The 20,668-nt window shown below is 39.8% G+C and overlaps 1 protein-coding gene across 19 annotated transcripts in view; it reads right to left on the reverse strand.

Moving 5' to 3' along the window:
* Positions 1-647: 647 nt before the first annotated feature.
* iqsec1b (IQ motif and Sec7 domain ArfGEF 1b) overlaps positions 648-20,668 on the reverse strand; it is a 167,216-nt gene continuing 147,195 nt past the window's right edge. For 10 of the 19 annotated variants that reach the window (XM_079597278.1, XM_079597267.1, XM_079597281.1 and 7 more), the window contains 12 exons: positions 18,945-20,206; positions 16,839-17,000; positions 15,392-15,514; positions 12,585-12,751; positions 12,083-12,222; positions 10,589-10,618; positions 9,958-10,083; positions 9,575-9,674; positions 9,027-9,188; positions 8,678-8,854; positions 6,707-6,756; positions 648-4,486 (listed from right to left, as the gene is read on the reverse strand). In XM_079597278.1, coding sequence (XP_079453404.1) covers positions 3,938-4,486; positions 6,707-6,756; positions 8,678-8,854; positions 9,027-9,188; positions 9,575-9,674; positions 9,958-10,083; positions 10,589-10,618; positions 12,083-12,222; positions 12,585-12,751; positions 15,392-15,514; positions 16,839-17,000; positions 18,945-20,206 — 3,048 coding nt within the window. In that variant the 3' untranslated portion in view covers positions 648-3,937. Of the gene's footprint in view, positions 4,487-6,706; positions 6,757-7,767; positions 8,073-8,677; positions 8,855-9,026; positions 9,189-9,574; positions 9,675-9,957; positions 10,084-10,588; positions 10,619-12,082; positions 12,223-12,584; positions 12,752-15,391; positions 15,515-16,838; positions 17,001-18,944; positions 20,207-20,668 lie in introns of those variants that run through there. The other 9 variants (XM_079597271.1, XM_079597284.1, XM_079597282.1 and 6 more) reach the window with 2 other exon arrangements.

Below are 20,668 nucleotides of genomic sequence, written 5' to 3' on the forward strand. Positions count from 1 at the left end.
TAAAAGAAACATTTATGATCAATGTTGAGAACAGTTGTGCTACGTAATATTTTTTTGTTGAAACCATAATACACTTTTTTTCAGGATTCTTTGATGTATAGAAAGATCAAAGGAACATTATTTATTTTAAATATAAATCCATAGTAATATCATAATTGTCTTTATCAATGTGTCCTTGCTGAATAAAATTATGAATCTAAAAAAAGATTTTTATATATTTTCAAAGCATGATGTCTTGGTTCTTAATATGTCTAATTCAGCTGCGTAGCCTATAACGGAAGATTTTTTTATATATTCCAATTCCAGTACTTACCATGAGTTTGTCGTTCACAAACACGGATATTAAGAAACTCAAGCTCATAAAAGCGTTTATAAAGAGTACTGAGAAAACTAAAAATAGGTTAGAATGACAAAGACTGTTGCAAGGATTCTGAGAACCACCAAACCTTTCATGAAACCAGTTACACAATGACCTTGCTGACTCAAACATACTTTTATGTTGAATTCATCAAGGCTTTAGAGAGGCCATTTCTAATGCTTCATATCGAACTACAACAGATCCACAGAAAATGCTAAGGACATGCATTCAAAATGATTTACATCAACATAATGTGCGCTTTAATGCAGAACAATACAGGTTTATGGTATATTGTTTTATTTCATGTTCTCAACATGGTCACAGTTATAGTTAAACATCAATAGGGTCTCGTCATCTACTTAAAAACAGAATGCATATTAAAACCATAGTTCTCCTCTCCTCATTTGGTAGTAGAAAAGAAAAGAAAATTATGTTTGAGTGGACGCACATGAAAGGCGATGAAAGTCATGTAACAGTCGGCTTATTAAAGAAGATCCTATGACAAATTCAATAAGTACATTTGGTAGCAGAAGCAGTGTCATGTTAATATGAGTCTCTTTAAGGTGGAAAAGGACTACACCGTCAACGCCGTGGCTGAGCGAAAAACAAAAAAGTATAATACAGACTATGTACACTTCAAACAAACCGCCAACACTTATACTTTCCCTTTATCATCCATAATAGATTTCTATATGATATGCTATTTCTTCTAATTTCTCACATTGGTTTGTGATATATACAGCAACAGGCTTTTTTTTTTATATAGAAAAAAAACAAACAAACAGAAGTGTAATGATCTTTTTAGGGAGTAAACAAATGATACACATGCCGAGATGCAGTGGCACAGAATAAAATGTAACAGCAAGCCAACATCACAAACAAAAACAGAAACAAAACAATAAAACCAACCAATCGGACAAACAAAAGATGAGAAAGAACATAATAAAAAGAAAGCACATTTCTTCATTTTTAAATAAGCTCACATTTCAACCAGAGGTGCTAGGCATCAGCTGCATGCAAAGCTTTGTGACGTTTTGACTTGACCGTCCGGTACTGTACAGTACAAAGCTGAAGCACCACAATACACTTACAAGTACACTGCACTGAAATCCATAAAAAACATTCAACACAAAGGTAAAAAAAAAAAAAAAAAAAAAAAAAACATACAAAAAGACTCTTTCTTGACAGCTTTCTGAATTTATGGTCGGTTGTTTAGTCAGAAATGGCTTCGGGTGATCGTGTTTGTACACAGAGATGCACTGTCCTAGTCTGATTAATGTCGTACTGTACAAATCACTGGCCTCGGTGCATCTTGGGAACCAGCCAGGTGTTATGAAGTCTGATAATGACATAGACACGGATTTATGCTCTATTATCCGTAAGCTTCTATTACTATACGGACGTGCCCTTGCGGCACTTCATTACGATTAGGCTACGGCTAATATTTTCCTTTATTAATAATATTTGACGATCAGTGTTTAATTTTTAAGCCCAGATAAACAATACACAGATGTCTCCTAATTGACTATTTTGGTGCGAAACAGGATAAAGAGGTTTTGAATGAAGAGAAGTCTACAGATTTTAATATGTTCATCATCATCATCATCATCATCATCATCATCATCACTCATTTAACAACGGTCAACTGTAACACTGATAATATCTCTGGAAATATGCAATATCTAGAGAATATTTTGTACAATATACATGCAAGAGTACTTTAGCTGACATTCCTGACTGTAGGTTGCAGGTAAAACAGAGACCAGGGAGAACAAGTTGTCGGTGTGGGCGAGAAACAATAATGGGGTCAGACGTATATGATGTTAGAAATATGATATAACAAAAACAAACAAACTGGTTGAAATTCTGAATTTACAAATCCGAAACATATATATTGCACATGATTAGTTCAAAAAAACAAACCGAAAAAAGAGAAACAACGCACAGCAAATGTCGTAACTGCTGACACCGGTCTCGTATAAGAGAGCGAGCTCATTTCAGCCGCGGTTTCTGTACATTAAGTGATTATTTACAAAGACAAGTGCTGTTCAGAAGCTCTGTGCTTGAGTTAAAAGAGCGCCGAAACGCAAAACGAATACATCGAATCACAGCTCCGACACCATTTATCTACTTACAGTACAAAACAAGTCAGAAAATTTGAACCGAGAAAGGGGATATGTGTGAAAAAACATGTCCAAATCCGTTTCGAGTGAGAACACATCCATCCGACCCACTGCTACATATTATATGCAGTTTACATTACATTAGATTACATTACATTAGCTGTGTTTCTGAGCAAGTGAAAGGCATTCTCACAGGAGGACAGAAGAATATGTATCAAATCTACTTCATTTCCACACGCTCAGCCTGCTGAGAAAAATCAACATCTCTGCACAAACTAAGCTTTTAAAATATGGGGAGAGAATTCGATCAGCCTGCTTTCCTCCGACACAAACACTACCCCTAATGTTAGACGTCAAAATAGCCTTTTCATTGCACCGGCTTTGCCATAAACATCTTCAAATGTACATTTGTTTCATATTGTTTTATTCATCTCTAAAAAAATAGTTAAAAAAATAAAAGCATGTTGCAGCAGTGGCCGGGACCGATGAGTCGAGGCCGTGGAGGATCCATCAGTGAGCTCCCTTGTTCCGCCCTCCCCCTTCCCAAAGTCCCTGTGATTGGTTTGCGCTACGTAGATCCCAAAGGAGGTGGTGCGAACACGAGCCGGAGATTCCGGGAGAATCTTCCAGCTCCAAGGCAACCAATGATTTCCACGTTGTTCAATTGGCCACCTACTGAGTTCAGTATCAGTGAAAACTAGTAACTCCTACGTCGTGAGTACACAGAGAATACTGAGATTTTATCTGAGGCTTCGGATCATTTTTCTTCTATACCAATAATAACAATAGCTGCTAATATTATTATTATTATTATTTTACAAAATACTATATGTACGACATACACAAAGCAAATCTTTTTTCTTTTTTTTTTTCTGATTAACTCAGTCACTGCTTTTTAATAATTGGCACGTTATAGTCCCCTAACTATATCACAGAAATGTGTGGTCTACAGCTACATTAAATACTGGAACACCACTCGTTTTGACTGACTTCGACAGGCTGTTATCTCAAACCGTTGTTCTAGCAAAAACATAGTTTCTGCAAACTAATAAGCAGGCTATTTGTTAATGCATTTAGGTAATTAGGTACAAGAAAACAGTTGCCACGGTCTTTTGCGCATGCTTTTGCTTCACCGCCAGAGTCGAGAAGGTTGAGAGTCTCTAAAATGGAGCCTAAAAGAAGCAGCGGCAGCAGCTTTGTCTGGGACTCTACAGCTTGAGCAATGACTGGTAAGAACTGATGATTTGAGTTCTAGCCGCCCCAGAAGGCCGGTGCTACACATTGTGGCTCCCTTTCCCAGAGGAAACGGGCGCTGGATGAGTTAAACGTGAGTCAAGGTGCCCTTTTTGTTCATGTCCCGGTAGGCAGCAACAATCCGTCGCACGTTACAATCTAAACAGAGACCCAACGGTCAGCTCGCCAAAAACGGTCCCATTCCCGAGAGGAAAGAGTTCGCTCAAACCACAGTGCTGATGCCGCTGTGTTTGGGCTTGGTGCTGCTGGCCGCCGGAGGAGGAGCCGGAGGCTGGCTGTGGTGGTGAGGTGCATGCTGGGAGTGGGTGGGGTGCGACAGGTCTCGGTGCGTCCCGTGGCCGTGGGGGCCGTGCGAGTGGCTGTGAGAGGAAGAGGGGCCGGGCGGGGGGTGGTACTGGTGGGGCGGGTGTTGAATGTGCGCTGGGGGGTGGTAGTGATGGTGGTGGTGGTACGGAGGGGGGTTCTGCATGTGGCAAAACTGAGCGTGGTGGGGGTGCATCTGGGCTTGGGTCTCAGTGACGGTGACATCGCGGGCCGTGTGGTGCAGGTTGGTAGGGTGCGGGGTGTGAGAGATGAGTGTCGGGTGGGAGGGGTGGGAGGACTGGGTAGCCAGAGAGGGCGACTTGCCCCGCTTTGTGCCGAATATAGAGCCTAGGAGAGAGGAGGAGTTGGGGATGGACTGCTGGCGGGAGGGGCAGTCGCGGCTGGAAGTGGCTCTGCGCCGTATGTGGGGGCTGCTAATGATGGACCCCTGCGGGAGGACGAGGGAGAGAGAAGAATGGAGAAGTTAAACACGAGATGTGTACAGCATGCTCAATGAGTCAACAGCTCCATTTATTATATATTTCACATTCTGCATTTTTAAATGTTAGGTTGATTTAAATGTGTAATTATCAGGGTTGGGAACCAATCCATTTTCCCATTAAAAAACAAACAAACAAAAAGCAAACGCCACCAATACTTTTTTATTGTAAATGGTTCTTGAATGTCCATATCTTTGGACCAGCATAGTCCAGTTCATTAACAAATGACTCGTATAAGCCAGTTCATTTTATTAAATCATTAAAAGGACTCACAAATGAGTTCTGGACCCATGAGTTATTGGTTTTAATCAGTCTAATGGCTCGCTCACTGAATAAATCGATTTGATTCTTGAACTGAAGTCATTACTTTTGTCATGTCCAAATCTAGAAGAACCATAAACTGTTACTGTGGCACTTAAATCAGTGGAGTTATTGACTAGTTGATTATAAAGCAATGTGTAGTTAAAGACACATTCAGAGCAGAGCTTTGACATCATAAATTGCACTTTAATTATTAATAAAAGGCATTGAAATGTAACTAAAATGTTTTTGTTTAGTATATTTGTTGGAAAAAAGGGACCAAAAGGAACTGGAACCATCCAGTAGATTCAGAATCAAAATAAGTGCAATTCAATACAATTCTTTATGATTCCCATCCCTAGTAATTAAATATTTCATATATTTTACGTCAGAGAACAGAAATACACTACCGTTCAAAAGTTTGGGGTCTGTAAGATGTTTTAAATATTTTTGATAGTCTTTTATGCGCACCGAGGCTGCATTTCTTTGACCAAAATAAAGTTAAAAAAGTTATTTTGTGAAATATTATTACATTTTAAAATAGCCGTTTTATATATTTTAAAATGTAATTTATTCCTGTGATGGCAAAGCTGTATTTTCAGCATCATTACTCCAGTCTTCAGTGTCACAAGATCCTTCAGAAATCATTCTAATATGCTGATTTGCAGCTCAAGAAAAATGTCTTATAATTATCAATGTTAAAAACAGCTGTGCTGTGTAATATTTTTGTGGAAACAGTGTTTTTTTTTTTGGGGGGGGGGGGGGGGGGGACTCTCTGATGAATTAAAAGTTCGAAGGAACAGCATTTATTTGAAATAGGAATCTAGTGTAACATTATAAATGTCTTTACTTTCTTTCAAATTCTTAAAAATATTTTTTACTGACCCCAAACATTTTGAACAGTACTGTCATACAGACCAGAAAGTTAATTCCCCAAATAATATCACATAAAAGATAAAAGTGCTCTAAAATCATTCCTTTTATGTCAAACAAGGACCCAGCACTCAAGCAATGCATCATGATCATCCATCAGCAGTTAATGCATTCACAAAAGAAAGAAGCAGATCCCTGAAAGCCATGCATTACATGCAAAAGCTGGAACAGGCAAGATTGAGTTAGTCGGCATTTAGTGATGTTAAAGCGAGCATATGGGCTTTCCTGCGTTCTAGGATAGGCTGTCAATCAAACAGGCACTTGTGATAACCTATACAAACTAAATGGATGGCAATCCAAATCCAGTCTGTTATAGCACCGATCCTTTGCTATACTCCCTCGTGTTTATTATGCTTATCTGCACACAGATGGGAAACGATTTCGAGGCATTCCAAAAGGTAAAAGGTGCTTTAGGGCTGGAGAGGAAGAGGTCAAGTGGTTGGAGGTCGGTGAGGAAATGAAGACTTGCACTTTTGAAGTACTCTAACAGAACACTATTGTTCACTTGCAGCTGCCAAGTGAAACATGCCATCAGGAATCAAATGAAACATTTTACAAAGGAAAAAGACAACGCAGCCCACTGTACGTGACATGGGATGTTTGCATTAGTCGAGTCATGCTGACTAAGTTGGACCGTGGAGATGTTATGATATGTGATGTGAGCCACGGGAGCAGAATTGCCCGTCATTCCACATAAGCTCCACAGGAACAGGCAGCTCATGCATGCAGGGTGGCCTACTTAGTCCAAAAAACAACACCACACACATACAGATAGTTGAAACTACTGAGCAAAGAAGCAACCAAAAAAGAAAAAGATGGAACAGACCAGAGAAATAAATAAATAAACAAAGCAAAGTTGCAGTTTCAAAATGCAACATTGTCACACAGAATAGCGGCCTGTTGTAGGTTCTTGCATCCTATATCACGGTACTTACTTCCATATTGCTGTCTAGAGATCCTGCACTGCTGCGGCGCCCCCGCTTGCCTGAGCGAGACATGCAATATGATAGATTAGAGCACGCTCGAACAGTCAGATATATAGAGGCGCATGTAGAAGCGTATATATCCCGCCTGCCTACAGGGGCGCTATTGAGACACGAAGCAAGCGGCCGTAGTCTGAAAAGGGAGGGAGGGTAGAGCCGGGTGGGTCGGGAGCTTTTAAAGGGCCAAAGGATGAGGGTATACTGGTCCTAACATCAAGAAGCACGGTACAGCTACATCTTCAACAAGTGTCTTAGCAAACTGGGTTTTGATGACTACAAGCAAACTGAAGATTCCTATTAGAGCTGCACGATATACCAAATTAAAATTGATATGCAATGTAATTAAGTAAATATACACGCTACCGGCTACAGGGCGGCACGGCTCATCCGCATGATACAGAGCTTCACCAGCTGCCCACAATCAAACTGGATTGAATTCAATTAAATGGAATAAAAGCTTGATGGTTATTGTTTAAAAATGAAAAACACAAGGTATAAATATTAGTATTACAATATATTTCTTATTTTGTTTAATATATTATTTAATAATAATCACAATAATTATTATTTTATACTGAATTGGTCAAAAACAGTAGGAATGTGCTCTTCAAATTTAAAGATATATATTTATAAACCAAGTAAACCCAAGTGGAAAAAAAAGATCAACCCCAAAAGAATGGTTCCCACAAAAAAAAAAAAAAAAAAATGTCTTCAGGAGTTAAACAAAACATTTTCCAGTTTTAAAAATAATTTTTATTTTGCAATCTCCAACAAAATCACGCCACTCGTTCTATTTTTTTTTTTAAATATCGCAATGTCAGTTTTTCCAATATCGTGCAGCCCTAATCCCTACGCTAGATCACAGAAGCAACTGAAAAAAAAAGCAAAAACAGTACAAAAAAAAATCATTATCGTTTTTGATGTATGGTCAAATACAAATGTGGCAGCTCAGACTAGCAGTATGAAACAATCGTCAATCTGAAATAAGTATTGAATGACAGAATGACAATGTTAGCAAAGCTATCAACTTCTTTAATCCGTTATTATACAGTACAAGATACTGCGCACATTTTCAGTGCTGTACAGGATTGCCGGAGTGGGGTCTTCATAGCGTTTCCAGATATCTCAGCTTCTCATGTGTAGTGTCTCCTGTCGTCAGACTCAACGACCGGCTTGGTCGAGTTCAATTCACACTTGCGGAGTGTGACTACGCTGTGAACTGATTGTTCTAACAGAGAAGGCATGTGAGGTCACACTTCACACTATCCATTTTTTTTCCTGTGTAGTGACTGCCGTGTTTAGGGCTCAAAAGCATCTGCTAAATAGAGTGAGAAGATATCACAGCTCGCAAATTGTGTGAAGGTTCAATTATAGAGTGGGAAAAACGAATGTGGAGGATCATATTTGTCAGGATGCTTCTAGCTTCATTAGCTATGGCGAAGGACATTCATAACAGGGCTGGGTGATATAGGGTTATGTTTTTCATCTAATATTTATATTTTATTTCAATTACCGACAACAATTTTCAATCATTTTGGTTTTAGTTAACAATAACAACACTGGTAAAAATCTATATAATCAAAGCAATACTGATTTTCACTAGACAAGGACCATGAAACTAGTCAAAATGACAAAGTCTTTAGAATAACTAATGGTCCAATAAGAAAACATTAAACAGATACAATTATTAATTTTAAATTGGCAATAAAACCCTGTGAATATTTGATATATCACCCAGCTCTTATTAATAAATAATTGAGTCTACACTAATGGCTGTGGACAAACACCAATTTAGAAGCAAGCATTCAGCGCTCTACTTTGGCAAGAGGTGAAGTATTGTTTGGACAAGACTGCACAAAATAATCAGAGGTTGTGACAGATAAAGCCAGAAGCACACCATGTCATGTGGGTCTGTACACTCACCTGCATCTGAAAGGTCACGTAAGGAGCTGCTGAGGGCACTTCTCTTGAGGCCTTCACCTATGGCGTAGCTGTCATCCAGACTGGTGCGACTCAGATTGCCATTTCCTGCGTCTTTCTTTAGTCCTGAGCTCTGGGAAATGCTGGGGCGGACCACACCTTTTTGCTTCTCCAGTTCAGCTGTGAAAAAAACACCATATCAACATGTCATTTTACCACAACGCACCGAACATCAGACAGGGTTTGTAGAACAAGTTATTTGAAAAAGCACCACATTGTTTACAGTTTCACATTTAGTGGACTATCCTGGTCACTCTTTCCAACATAATGAAAGTGAATGAGAGCCGCTTACACTCTATTCTGTACTTCTCCATCTCCTGCACCTCTGCGATGGACTCCCGCAGGTCATCTGTGAACTTCTTGCGGTCTTGTGGGTTGGGGGCGTTGAAGTTAATGAGAACCTTAATGTCTGCGCCTGGAAGAGCTGAAGTGAGACGCACTCCATTGGGGTAATCTGAAAAGCAGCAGCGGGAGGGGGATATTTACAGACTGGCGGATCATGACAGCACTCAGACGTGCCCTTTTCAGAGGGACACGCTAATCGATATTCTCACATTTCACAATCGCATATGACAGACATTTTAATAGTTTTGTGGGAGAATACATCCTAATACACAATACTTTGAGAATTCATTTGTTTTCGATCAAATGCAAAAAGCATTTCATGACCTTTAACATCTGTTTCGTGTTTTCCTGTCCAGTGAAAAGCCTGTTTTTTACATGACACGCCAGCACGAAAGTGAAAGCGTGCAATCAAACTGTATGAATAAGGTTAAACACAGTCCAGAAAAGGGTAATATGGGGTCAAAAGGGCTTTGACCCTTCGCTGAGGGTACTTACACTGGTTTTCAAACAGAAGCACCTGCATCCCGTAAAGAGAGAAGGACTGCCTGAAGCTGTACGTCACCGAATTCTTCTTCTTCTGGAAAATCTTAGTGACCTGAATCAAAAGCAGTCACATTAGGACTCCATCTGTTCCTAATTATCTTCTCTTCTCTTTGAGCCTCCGGAAAAGCTGAGTAACACTTACTGTCATGATGTACACTTACTAACTTAGAATTGGGCTAAAAATGTCTTGCTGACCATTACACCATCATAACAACAAGAACATAACAACATAACAAAAGACGCTATGATGTACAGTAAGACTGTTCGGTCTCATTTTTTCCTGTTGTTATGTGTCCTGTTGTGTGTCATGGGCTATGATGTGTGTGTTTTCTTACCACCAAAAGGTCATTGAACAGGAAGATCTCTCTCTGGTGGAGACCCAACTTCTGAGGTTTATTAGGGTCCGGCACTTCGAACAGCCTGCAGTAACATACCAGCCTGCGATGTGGTAGGGACAGCACCTGTGTGTGGGCAACACATTATCGATTAGCCCGAACCTGGTCCATAAATGAGATCCTAGACATGTTCAGAATATAATTCATATAAAGTATTGCTGCAGTATATAGTACGTATTTATATACTGTACTCTGCAGAGTATGCACATTTTCTATAATAACCAGAAGACACTGGCTAAAAAAGCAGTATACTGTATCCCAAAATGCAATGCACTCGACTTGACCTGCCATTACCAGTTCCAACATTTTTAACGTGTTTTTAGTAACATAAAATAGATATAATAATTATTTGGTTTCATTTCATAATATATTTTTATTTTATTAAATCATTTATTTTATTAAATAATATTTGTTTGTTTCAAAGCTCCAACCTACTACTTTATACTTCAAAAACTGACCAGAAGGAGTGCAAAAACACATTTTTTTGAACACATTTTTTTGCTACTATAGTGATCAGATTTAAACTGTTGAATCGCATCAATAGAATAACAAAAGTGAACATTATACTTACACATCCAAGGCCATGGTGCAGAGACCCAATCTGAAAAGAGGAAAAAATAAGACGGATGAGTAAGAATCACAGCGAGAAGACTGAGGGGAGGCTTGAAGGTCAGAGAGTGGTCTCTCTCTCTCGTTATTAAGACCCCCTCCGTCTACCTGTCAGATGTGAGCTGTACTGTATGAATGGGGTGAGAAGGGAGGTTAATGAGGAGCCAAACTGCCGCTTCTCGAAACTGTGACAAGAAGTTTCGGCCCATTTTGAGAAACCTAATTACAGCACCCAAGATGCAGTGTCTGCAGGCAGGGGTCTCGGGCACAGCAGCCTTCTATCTGAGCTCCACAGGAGATCTCCATTATGTCCTCTCCAAAGATGTGTGGAAGATACACCAGGGAGAAGGCTTTCCTGGCAAATAAGTCATGTGTGCCATTTCCATTACAGCTTAAATGTTAATTATTTCAGCTCTGAAAACCCACAGTGCTTCCAAATTCAACTGTGTGACAGGCATGAAGATGCAACAGCTTCAGTTAATTTATCCTTGGGAGAGATCAACTCTGTTGGAGGGATGATGTATATTGTACTTATCTAGTGTGGATTCAAAAACAAAACTACCTGAACACTCTCCAGATGTACATCTATCAAGCTAACAGACTTCAGTTAGGGTAGACGCGTAAACTCTAGTGGTCTAACAATCTACATGCTTCTATTTTAAATCAACAAAGACAAGGACAAGGATTTCCATTTCAAATAAATGCGGTTCTTTTCAACTTTATATTAAATCAAAGAATCATGAAAAGCAATATAATAAAAAATAGTGCAATATATTGATAAAAAAACAACGATTTTATTATTAATCATTCAGCCAAAAAAACAAACAAACTTCTATCATTTTCATTATGCATCACATTGAACATGTTTCCTCATCACATTTTCCATGTTTCTGAATCATTTCTATGGTTGTAACTCGCTGTACTGCATGAAAATGTGGTTGAGTTCAGAGCAGGTGAACTATCAGTAGATTTCATCTTTAGATAACTCTGAAGGTCTCAGTGGAAAAGCAAATCCCATTTATCACTGCAGAGCATCACGCAACCCTTGCCACATGGCTTACATGCATGCACAGACACCACAGTCAGATACCGTGAAGGTCTTGAGATATTAGATCTGTCATAAAGAAGAACATCTTGTAGATAAAGAACCTTCTCAGAGTCTCAATGTCATGTGCCTCTTGAGGATAAAAAAAAGAGGTGACTGACAGAAGGATAAAACCTATAGATCTACACTGCATAGAGTGGCGAAAGCTTACAAACACACAATAGGTGGGGGAAGGAACATGTTTGCCTTGGATCATTTCACACCAGTGGACCATGACTGGAATCGATAAAGCGTCATTTCTAGAACCGGGGTCAATGTAAGTTCACAACATGATGGATAGAGATGGACTGCTCCTGCAATGAAGTTACTTTGGATAGAAGTGTGGAAGACAAATATGACCACGACACTCACCGGCTTCTTGCCAACAATGAGTTTCTCCACCTTCTGCACCTGGGACACGTGGTCTTCGTTTGTCTTAAGCTCTCGTTTGCGGATTCGCTCATAGATGCCCACCAACATCTCTCGAGGGATGTCCTCGCCATCGTCCACCCCTATGCACAGGAAGCGCAAACAAAAGCCCATGGATAATTAGGGCACGCAAATGATTTTTAGGAAAGAATTCGAAAAGTAGGTCAAGCACATTCGAAGCACATTGTGAATATATTAACATATCTAAGTTAAAGGTGAACCTCTGTTTGCTTTGCTCCAATTATTGTGCAAGGTTGAGACCAGAAAGATGTAATTGCTATCCCAACGAGGGCCATTAATCAGTTTAAAGCACACGTATTAAGCTTAATTTGAGCACATTTAAGTATTCTCTTTTTTAGTATAACAAAACCTCTGAATCAGTTTAAAGGGGAATATATGGATGAAATAAATTCTGTTTGCGTAATGCGTGTAATGTGAATCTCACCGCGAAGGTTCTTCACAAAGTCCTCCAGTTTCATCTTCCTCTCCGGCTTCACGTTTGGGCTGTACATGTCCGTGTTGAGGAGTATAATGGCAAACGCCAGGATGAAGATGGTATCTGGGTTCCTAAACTGACGCACCACCCCCGGGTTGCAGATGCAGTAGCGCTGACTGAATGGAAATAAAACAACAACAGCAAATGAACAAAGTGAAACATTATTATGAGACGCCACTTCCACAGAATCAATAGTTGCTCTGGTGAGTAATTGGTTCTGGATGCACTAGCATGACAGGAGAATGGTAAAACTGCCACCGTGGTAAAGAGCTATGTTCTCTTAGATAACACTTGAATGGACTTTAAACAGTTCATTCGGAAAGAATATGTCTGGCTGAAAGGGTTTAGCTATAACAATATTTTTTGAAAGTCTGAGGGTGGCGAAAAGGCAACCGTCTGAGTGATCTTCGTACTCGGTGTAAGCTGGTGTGATCGCTCAAATGACAGTCCTTGAGATCCGATCGAACAATGTTCTCTGAGGGCTGAGGGAGTGTATTATGCTTTTGTGTTGGTGCGGTCTAATGAATGCCATAAAAACAAACTATCGTAGAGACTTCTTACTGGATATAAACAAAATTGTACTTTAATATCTTCATTGTGTAATCACCAAGATCCTCTTAAAGGGACAGTTCACACAAAAATGTTAATTCTCTCATTATTTATACAACCTAATGTCTTTCCGAACCCATCCTGTCCACTCTTTTCAATAAAATGAACATTAACTATAACTGGTTATATTAACTGGTTCTGCTCATACCTCACGGATCGTCAACAGTTTGTACAACTCAAACACTTTAAATCGGCCTGTGCGCTCTTGTCTCAGGGTGTCCCCCAGGGGTCAGTATTGGGTCCACTCCTCTTCATCATATATCTGCTTCCCCTGGGTAAGATCATGAGACACCATAAAATAAGCTTCCACTGTTATGCTGACGACACCCAGCTTTATATTTCATCTAAACCATCATCTCCATTTCCATCCACCTCCCTCACCAACTGTCTTCGAGACATTCAAATTTGGATGAACAGAAACTTTTTGAAACTCAATGCAAATAAAACAGAAATCCTGCTTATCGGCTCCAAATCCACTCTCTCACAACAGCAAAACCTCAATATAAAACATCAATGATATCTCGGCCCCCATTTCAACTCAAGTCAAAAGCCTTGGTGTTATTTTGGACAGTTCTCTATCTTTCAAATCTCAGATAAAATCACTGACACGGACCTCATTCTTTCACCTCCGAAACATCTCCAGACTTAGACCATCATTGACACAAGCCAGCACTGAAACCCTAATACATGCCCTTGTCACGTCACGTCTGGATTATTGCAATTCCCTTTTTATTGGCCTCCCTGCTAAACTGATTAATAGACTCCAACTTATTCAGAACTCTGCCGCTCGAATCCTCACTGGTACCAGATCATTTGAACACATCACACCTATCCTTATTACTTTACACTGGCTCCCTGTTCACTTCCGTATTGATTTCAAGACCCTCCTCATCACTTACAAAGCACTCCATAATCTCGTACCCAGCTACATCTCTGATCTTCTATCAGAATATGTTCCTGCACGCTCACTCCGCTCATCTCCGACTGGCCTCCTTTTTACCCCCAAATTCCGCCTCTCCACCATGGGGGCCAGGGCCTTCAGTTGCGCTGCGCCAAGACTTTGGAATGCCCTTCCTTCCCACATTCGTCAGGCAGACTCAGTAAATTTATTAAAAAAATTGCTAAAGACCTATCTTTTTAAGAAAACTTTTAATCTTTAGACATTTTAGCATTACATTGCCATAGTAACCCCCCTGATACTTTTTTTTTATGCTTTCTTTTGACACTCAGCACTTTCTCTCTGGATTTGTACTATTTGTAACATGTATTACTATGAATTTAATATATTTTTATGTACTATCTTCTTTTATGCCCTCTGAAACATGTAAGATGTCCTTGAGTATTTAGAAAGGCGTCGGTCAAATAAAATGTATTATTATTATTATAACGCTGAGGTTGTCAAGCTCAAAAAATGTCAAACAAGCCTCATTAAAGTATCATAAAAGTAGTTAATTTGACTCATGAGCTATATTCCAAATCTTCTGAAGCAATACTGTAGTTTTGTAGAGGAGCAAACCGACATTTGTATCGTTATCCAATGAAAATCTCTTTGGGATTCATTACAAAATATTTGGTAACACTTTACTTGAAGGGGTGTGAATAAGACTGACATGACGCCTTCATAATCATGACATATATTGTCACAACATATATTATCATAAATATGTCATAAACATGACACATTAATATTTTTCTTGACCTCAACTACAGTGGTTGAGGTCAAGAAAAATATTCATGACACAGTTATAATGGCCTCAATGTCAAAACCAACCACATGACAGTTTAATGTAATGTTAACCCATACATCCATGTAGTTTCTTAAGTTTCATAATTAATCATGGTTATGACATATTTATGACAGGATATGTTGTCTTGGTAATGTCAAGTTGTCATGACAAAGACACTGACAGGTTATGATGTATTGGTTTAAATCAAGTTGTCATAACAAAGACATCTCAAACAATGTCATATTTGCTTTAAAAATGTCATTGAGCGAATGTTGTCATAAACATGCATAAATCCTCCTTCATATTCATGACATGTGTCATGTCATGATTATGAAGGCGTCATGTCAGTCTTATGCATATCCCTTTAATTATGTTTTTTTTTTTGTAACACATTAAAGAATCAATTGAATTGTTTTTCACCTGAAGGCTTCAATGAGTCGCTCGACCTTCTGTGCCTCTCCCTGCACCCGGATATGTGCCTGGAATTTTCTCAAGGCTTCATCCAGCTCCATTGCAGAGAAATCCATCTCATCTACCACACAGCTGGAAAAAACATAATGAACAGAGTATTCAAAGAACTGCCGTATATTCGTGATGGTGTATTCAATAATGGTTTGGAAATCTTCTAGACAAAATGACATTCTATTCCATGCTTTTTATCACGGCAAACATGAAGATATTTTAAACTGAGAGTGGTCATTGCTTTTAGTCAAATTTAGTCTTTCAGATAAAAGCAAGTTCTATCAGTCTCTAAATCACAATCGTGGGGCATACAAACCAAACCGAGGGACATATTGCTCCAGGGATACTCGGAGTGCATTTAATCTGGCATGTCATGATTTACTGATTTTAAGGAAGTGTCTTTAAAAAAAAGTGCTTTTAGACGGAGCTGAACACAGACTGGCTTTATCTGTCCCCATTATCTTGACTGTTACTTTCAGACTGAAAAGGGAGGATGAGTTAACTTAAGAGTGAAAATGAGTTGATTCATTCTCAGGCACATGGCGTCTGAAAAGTACGAACCCAGACACCACAGTCAATACATACAGTATAAAGCAGAGTAAGAGTCCATATATCATCGCTCTCTCACATTTTAATCCCAACAGAGGTCTGGCTGGAATAATCGTTTGTCATATGCTCACTAATTTTACGGTGACACTAACAATTACAGCAAATGGTTGTGGTTACAATAAAAACAAACCAGTTTCAAAGACAATAGAATGTGATGTTTTCCACCTTTGATCCTAAATGCACTCATTTTAAAAAGAGGACGCTTAATGGTTGTGGGTACAATACAATTGTTAAGAACCAGTTTCTGAGACAATGGACTATGATGTTTTCCACCTTTGATACTCCATGCGCTCAAAGCCACAAGAGCTTGGAAGGCTTACACATGGTGGTCAGTTTTTCTCAGGAGGGAACACAAATTCATACAGGCTCCAATGATATTGGCTTTAACTATAGTTAATTCTTATGTAGCAAGGAAAGTGAAATGCAAAATGACAAAGGAGCATCATATAATTAAAGATTATCATGATGGAGAATTTGTTTTTCTTTCTTTGGAGAATTTGTGTTTTCTTTTTTGTGCATTTAGGTAAAATATGGTTTACTTGGAGCACAGATTGAATAAATTAAACAGAGATGAAAAAAACAGACTGACAGTAAATTATTTATATTTTAGCTGAAATAAAAGCAAGAGACAACTAATTGTAAATAACATGCACAAAACAAAACAAAATGTGTTATGCACGTGGAAATGGCTGCGTATTATATTTGAAATAACATGGCTTTGTAGTATATCTCAATTTGGATGATTGTTTTTTAATACAATACACCCAATTAACCCAGTTAAATTTTCTGAACATACTCAAGAACATCTCTGTTGAACTGTTTCTGCCTGTTGCCCAGGAACTCTCCAATCATCTGTCGACTCAGCCCTTTTCTCTGTAACAGGAAATGGGCAACTCCCACGGGTGTGTCTGGGACAAATCCTCGCTCAATCAGGTATTGGGTGCCTTTTTCAGGTTTCCTAGAGACAATAAAATAAGACCAAGAGTTTAAACAGTGCATTTACTGGTCCCAATGTGTGACTAAGCAGCTCTCAGATCAAGTACGTTCTTGTGACTGAACCATTACCACACAAGATTAAAAGGAAAGTAATGGCCCAGTGCAAAGACAGGCAAATCCACAATCATCTAAGATTAGAGGCCCCTTTAAAGCAAAGCTTTAAATGAACAAACACACACACACATACGGGCATATAAACATGCACAGCCCAGCAGTTTCAATCAAGCACCTTAATCTGTTCAATAAAAAATGAAATCTGATTTGAAATACCTCATGATTGCAAAATCAACCCCTACACTTTTGTAAGAAGCTTTAAAAAAGAATTACATTCGTTTGTCTTAAGTACACAGAGTAAGATGGTAAACCGTGGTTATGAGGACAGTGTGGTTTCCTTGATCAGCAATGCTCTCATCATGGTTCTAATTGCTTGATCGCTAATCAAATTTAGAGCACTGAGTGGCAATCAAACAGACGGCACCACATGCATGCACAGACACGTACTGAATAAATAAACGCGCCAAAATTATAATGAATGTCTGGAAAAGGAAAACACATGACTACTGTGCATTGTGTGCTTGGTTTAGATGATAATTAAAAAAACACAGCTATTAACACAGCTCTGATTGGTGCTAATGAAAATCATTACTCAATACAACTTAAATATGACACTCCAAACCAAAGTATGTAAGCGGTGTGGGAATGAGTAGCATCATTTTTGCCTGTAGTGAGGTCCTGTAGCTAAAACAGGAGAGAATGGCGGTGTGATCACTTGAATGTACGGTCGCTTTGGATAAAGACATCTGTCAAATGCATAATTGTAACGTTTAAGGTTTACAAAACGTGTAAAGTATAATAGAATTGAATGTCAGCAACAATTCACATAACGTAATGTGCTACCAAACTTTTAGCTGTGTCAAAAAGAAGCAAAGGTGAACGTGAGTGTGGGCATGACAAAATATATGATAGTACAATAAATATAATGTGTCATTATCTCTTAAAGATCGGGTAGACATTTTTTTAAACACTTTTTGTTATACTGGTTGAAACTTTTCACATCCTGAAAGCAATCAATAATAGAAGTGGTCTAAATATTAAAACATGTACAGTATAAATATCTTCTGTGGAAGTCTCAGAACCAAAAAATATTATCCTACCTGCCTGTCAACATGTATTTCCATACCTCTGTGCACCCTGCTCGCGCAGACATCACACATCATCAGCGCGCTCCGTAATGCTATGCACAGTTGCAGACAGACAGTCAACCGAGTGCCGCAAACAAACAGCAGTTTGTTACAGTTCCTCCTGAACCAAAACAATGAGCTTATGCTGTGCTCACGCCATGCCATCTATCTTGCAATTGCTAGCCTCTCCGAAATTGCCTACCCTACATTTAAATGTGAAGGGTATTCAAAATGTCTTTATACTAATGGAAATGGAAACTGTACGTAAATTAGGTGTGGTCACAACGCAGGAGAAATGCAGTACGCTCAATAGGAATGCACACAATCGGGAATTTTGCGTGAGGGGCATGTGAGGTAAAAAGTTCCTGACACTGATTTCACATCGGGTTCTGTTGAACTTTGAACACACAAATTCGCTGAATTTAGTAATATGAAGCTTCTTAGTTTGGAAGCGATCCTGTTAGTATGCTGAGCTTCATGCCGTTTCTCTACACTATTAAAAATGGACCTAATTTGTCTGCAAAATTTAGCCAAAGTTTTGCTAATGTGACTGCACCTTTACAGTAACTGAGTGCGAAGTTGGCTTATAGCAAAACATTTTAAACCCGGAGTGGATTTGGATGTTTTACGCAAAGAGAGGAAACTGTTGTCTCTCCACACCACCCATATACTCTTTTCCCAACTAGCTTTCTACAACCAAAAGCATGCATTCATACTTCACCTACTTGTTGAAAAGGTTCAGGCCAATGCGGTAGTGCCTCTTGCGGATGATATCATTGCTGAACGCTGGGGAGTCCCAACTGTTACGCGTCTCCTTATGATACGTCTGCTTGCTGAGAGTCTGCTCTCGAAGACTATCCCTGGATGAGGACTCTGAACTGCAGTTGATGGTATCGTTGGAATTGGAAGTGCTGTTGATGCTGTCGTTATCGCCGTCAGAAAAGTCGGACTCTGATTTGCTCTGCCGGTTGGCGGTGCCATTGATTGCCAGGTGGCTTTCCAGCTGCCGCGGCCGATGCCGAGGAGCCTCGTCATCTCTAGCAGGTCCCCGTGGTGGGAGCGCGTGAGAGGGGATGTGTTTTGGGCTGCCCTGCTGGCTGGCGATACCCCGATCGTAAGCGTTCTGTCTTTTGAGGGAGCTTCGGTCAGAGCGGTCACTCAGCTCAACTGAGCTATCGCTGGGAGGTTCGATAGTTAGCAAGGGTAGGTGGTCTATTCTCAATCTCTGCTCTTGACACTCCAGAGACGGGGTGCTGCGGCAGCTAGTGTCCGTGTCGCCCTTTTCATCTTTATGAGCTAGAGACCAGTAGTCCTGCGAGGAGTTCAATGAACGTAGACGAAGATCTGACTCCGTGCTAGAGGGTCTTTCAACTGATTGTGTTAAAGGAAGAGGAGGGGAGAGCTCTTCCTCATCTATATAAAGTGTCACATCACTGTAGGATGCTGTCATCTCATCTCGCTTACGGTGGTCACTGCTGTGGGAAGGCTTGACCTGGTAGACAACCTCTTTCTCTATGTCTGGATGACCTCTGGTTAACTCTGGCTGTCCCTCGTCTCCATGTAGGCTGCGACAGTTCAGAGCATCATCTATCGACTCTGCCAAAGACTTCACTTGTCGAGAGAAAACGTCCTCCAGCTCAGTAATGGCATCCGTGAAATCGCTCTGGACCACAGGCGACTTTATGTTGGCGGGGACCATTTCCCCGCGCTCCGATTGCACCAAAGCTCCTAGTTTAGAACCATCGTCGGTAAGAGACACCTGCTTCCCCTCAAAATAGGAACTATGGACTTTTTCAGGTCCTTCAAATGAAAACTGCATTCTCATATTGGATAAAACTATGCGTCTGGACATGCGGTTCTCCGACATAGAACTCCTGAGGCGCTCAAAGTTCTTATTCATCTGATATTGGCGGAAGGCAGTCTGGATCGTGCGTGCAGCATGTCGGGTTATAAAACGCCCCCCATACTTGCGCTCCAGCATCTCCACCTGTGGAAACACACAAAGATTATGCACCACTTTTAGTGATAGTACCAAACCCACATGCACAAATGTCCCTTCTTCTTTAGTCTTACAGAATTTTGTTGTTGATGGAACTTAAATAGCATTTTGTCCTCTCTCCCATGACACAACATGACTTGACCAAACCTCAAGCCCAAAATAGTAAGCCACATATATAAAAAAGACAAACAAAAGCCACACATGGTACCAACTAATAAAGCTTGGGTATTTTGCCAGGTAGGATGAATAAAACTCACCATTTCATCCCCTTATAAAGCCTTTGAGAACTGAAGAACGCCTTTAGCATGGAACCTAAGCAATCAGTTATAACCTACTCCCATGCTAAAGCCAGCCCAAGACCTTTTTAGCCTGAAGAATGGGCAGAACTAATCAAATTTCTCAGCTCTGTTGGCCCTCACACAGAGACGGTGGTGAGTACCCTCTGGATAG

This window comes from Phoxinus phoxinus (genome assembly GCF_949152265.1).
Source record: "Phoxinus phoxinus genome assembly, chromosome: 22".
NCBI classification, from domain to species: Eukaryota; Metazoa; Chordata; class Actinopteri; order Cypriniformes; family Leuciscidae; genus Phoxinus; species Phoxinus phoxinus.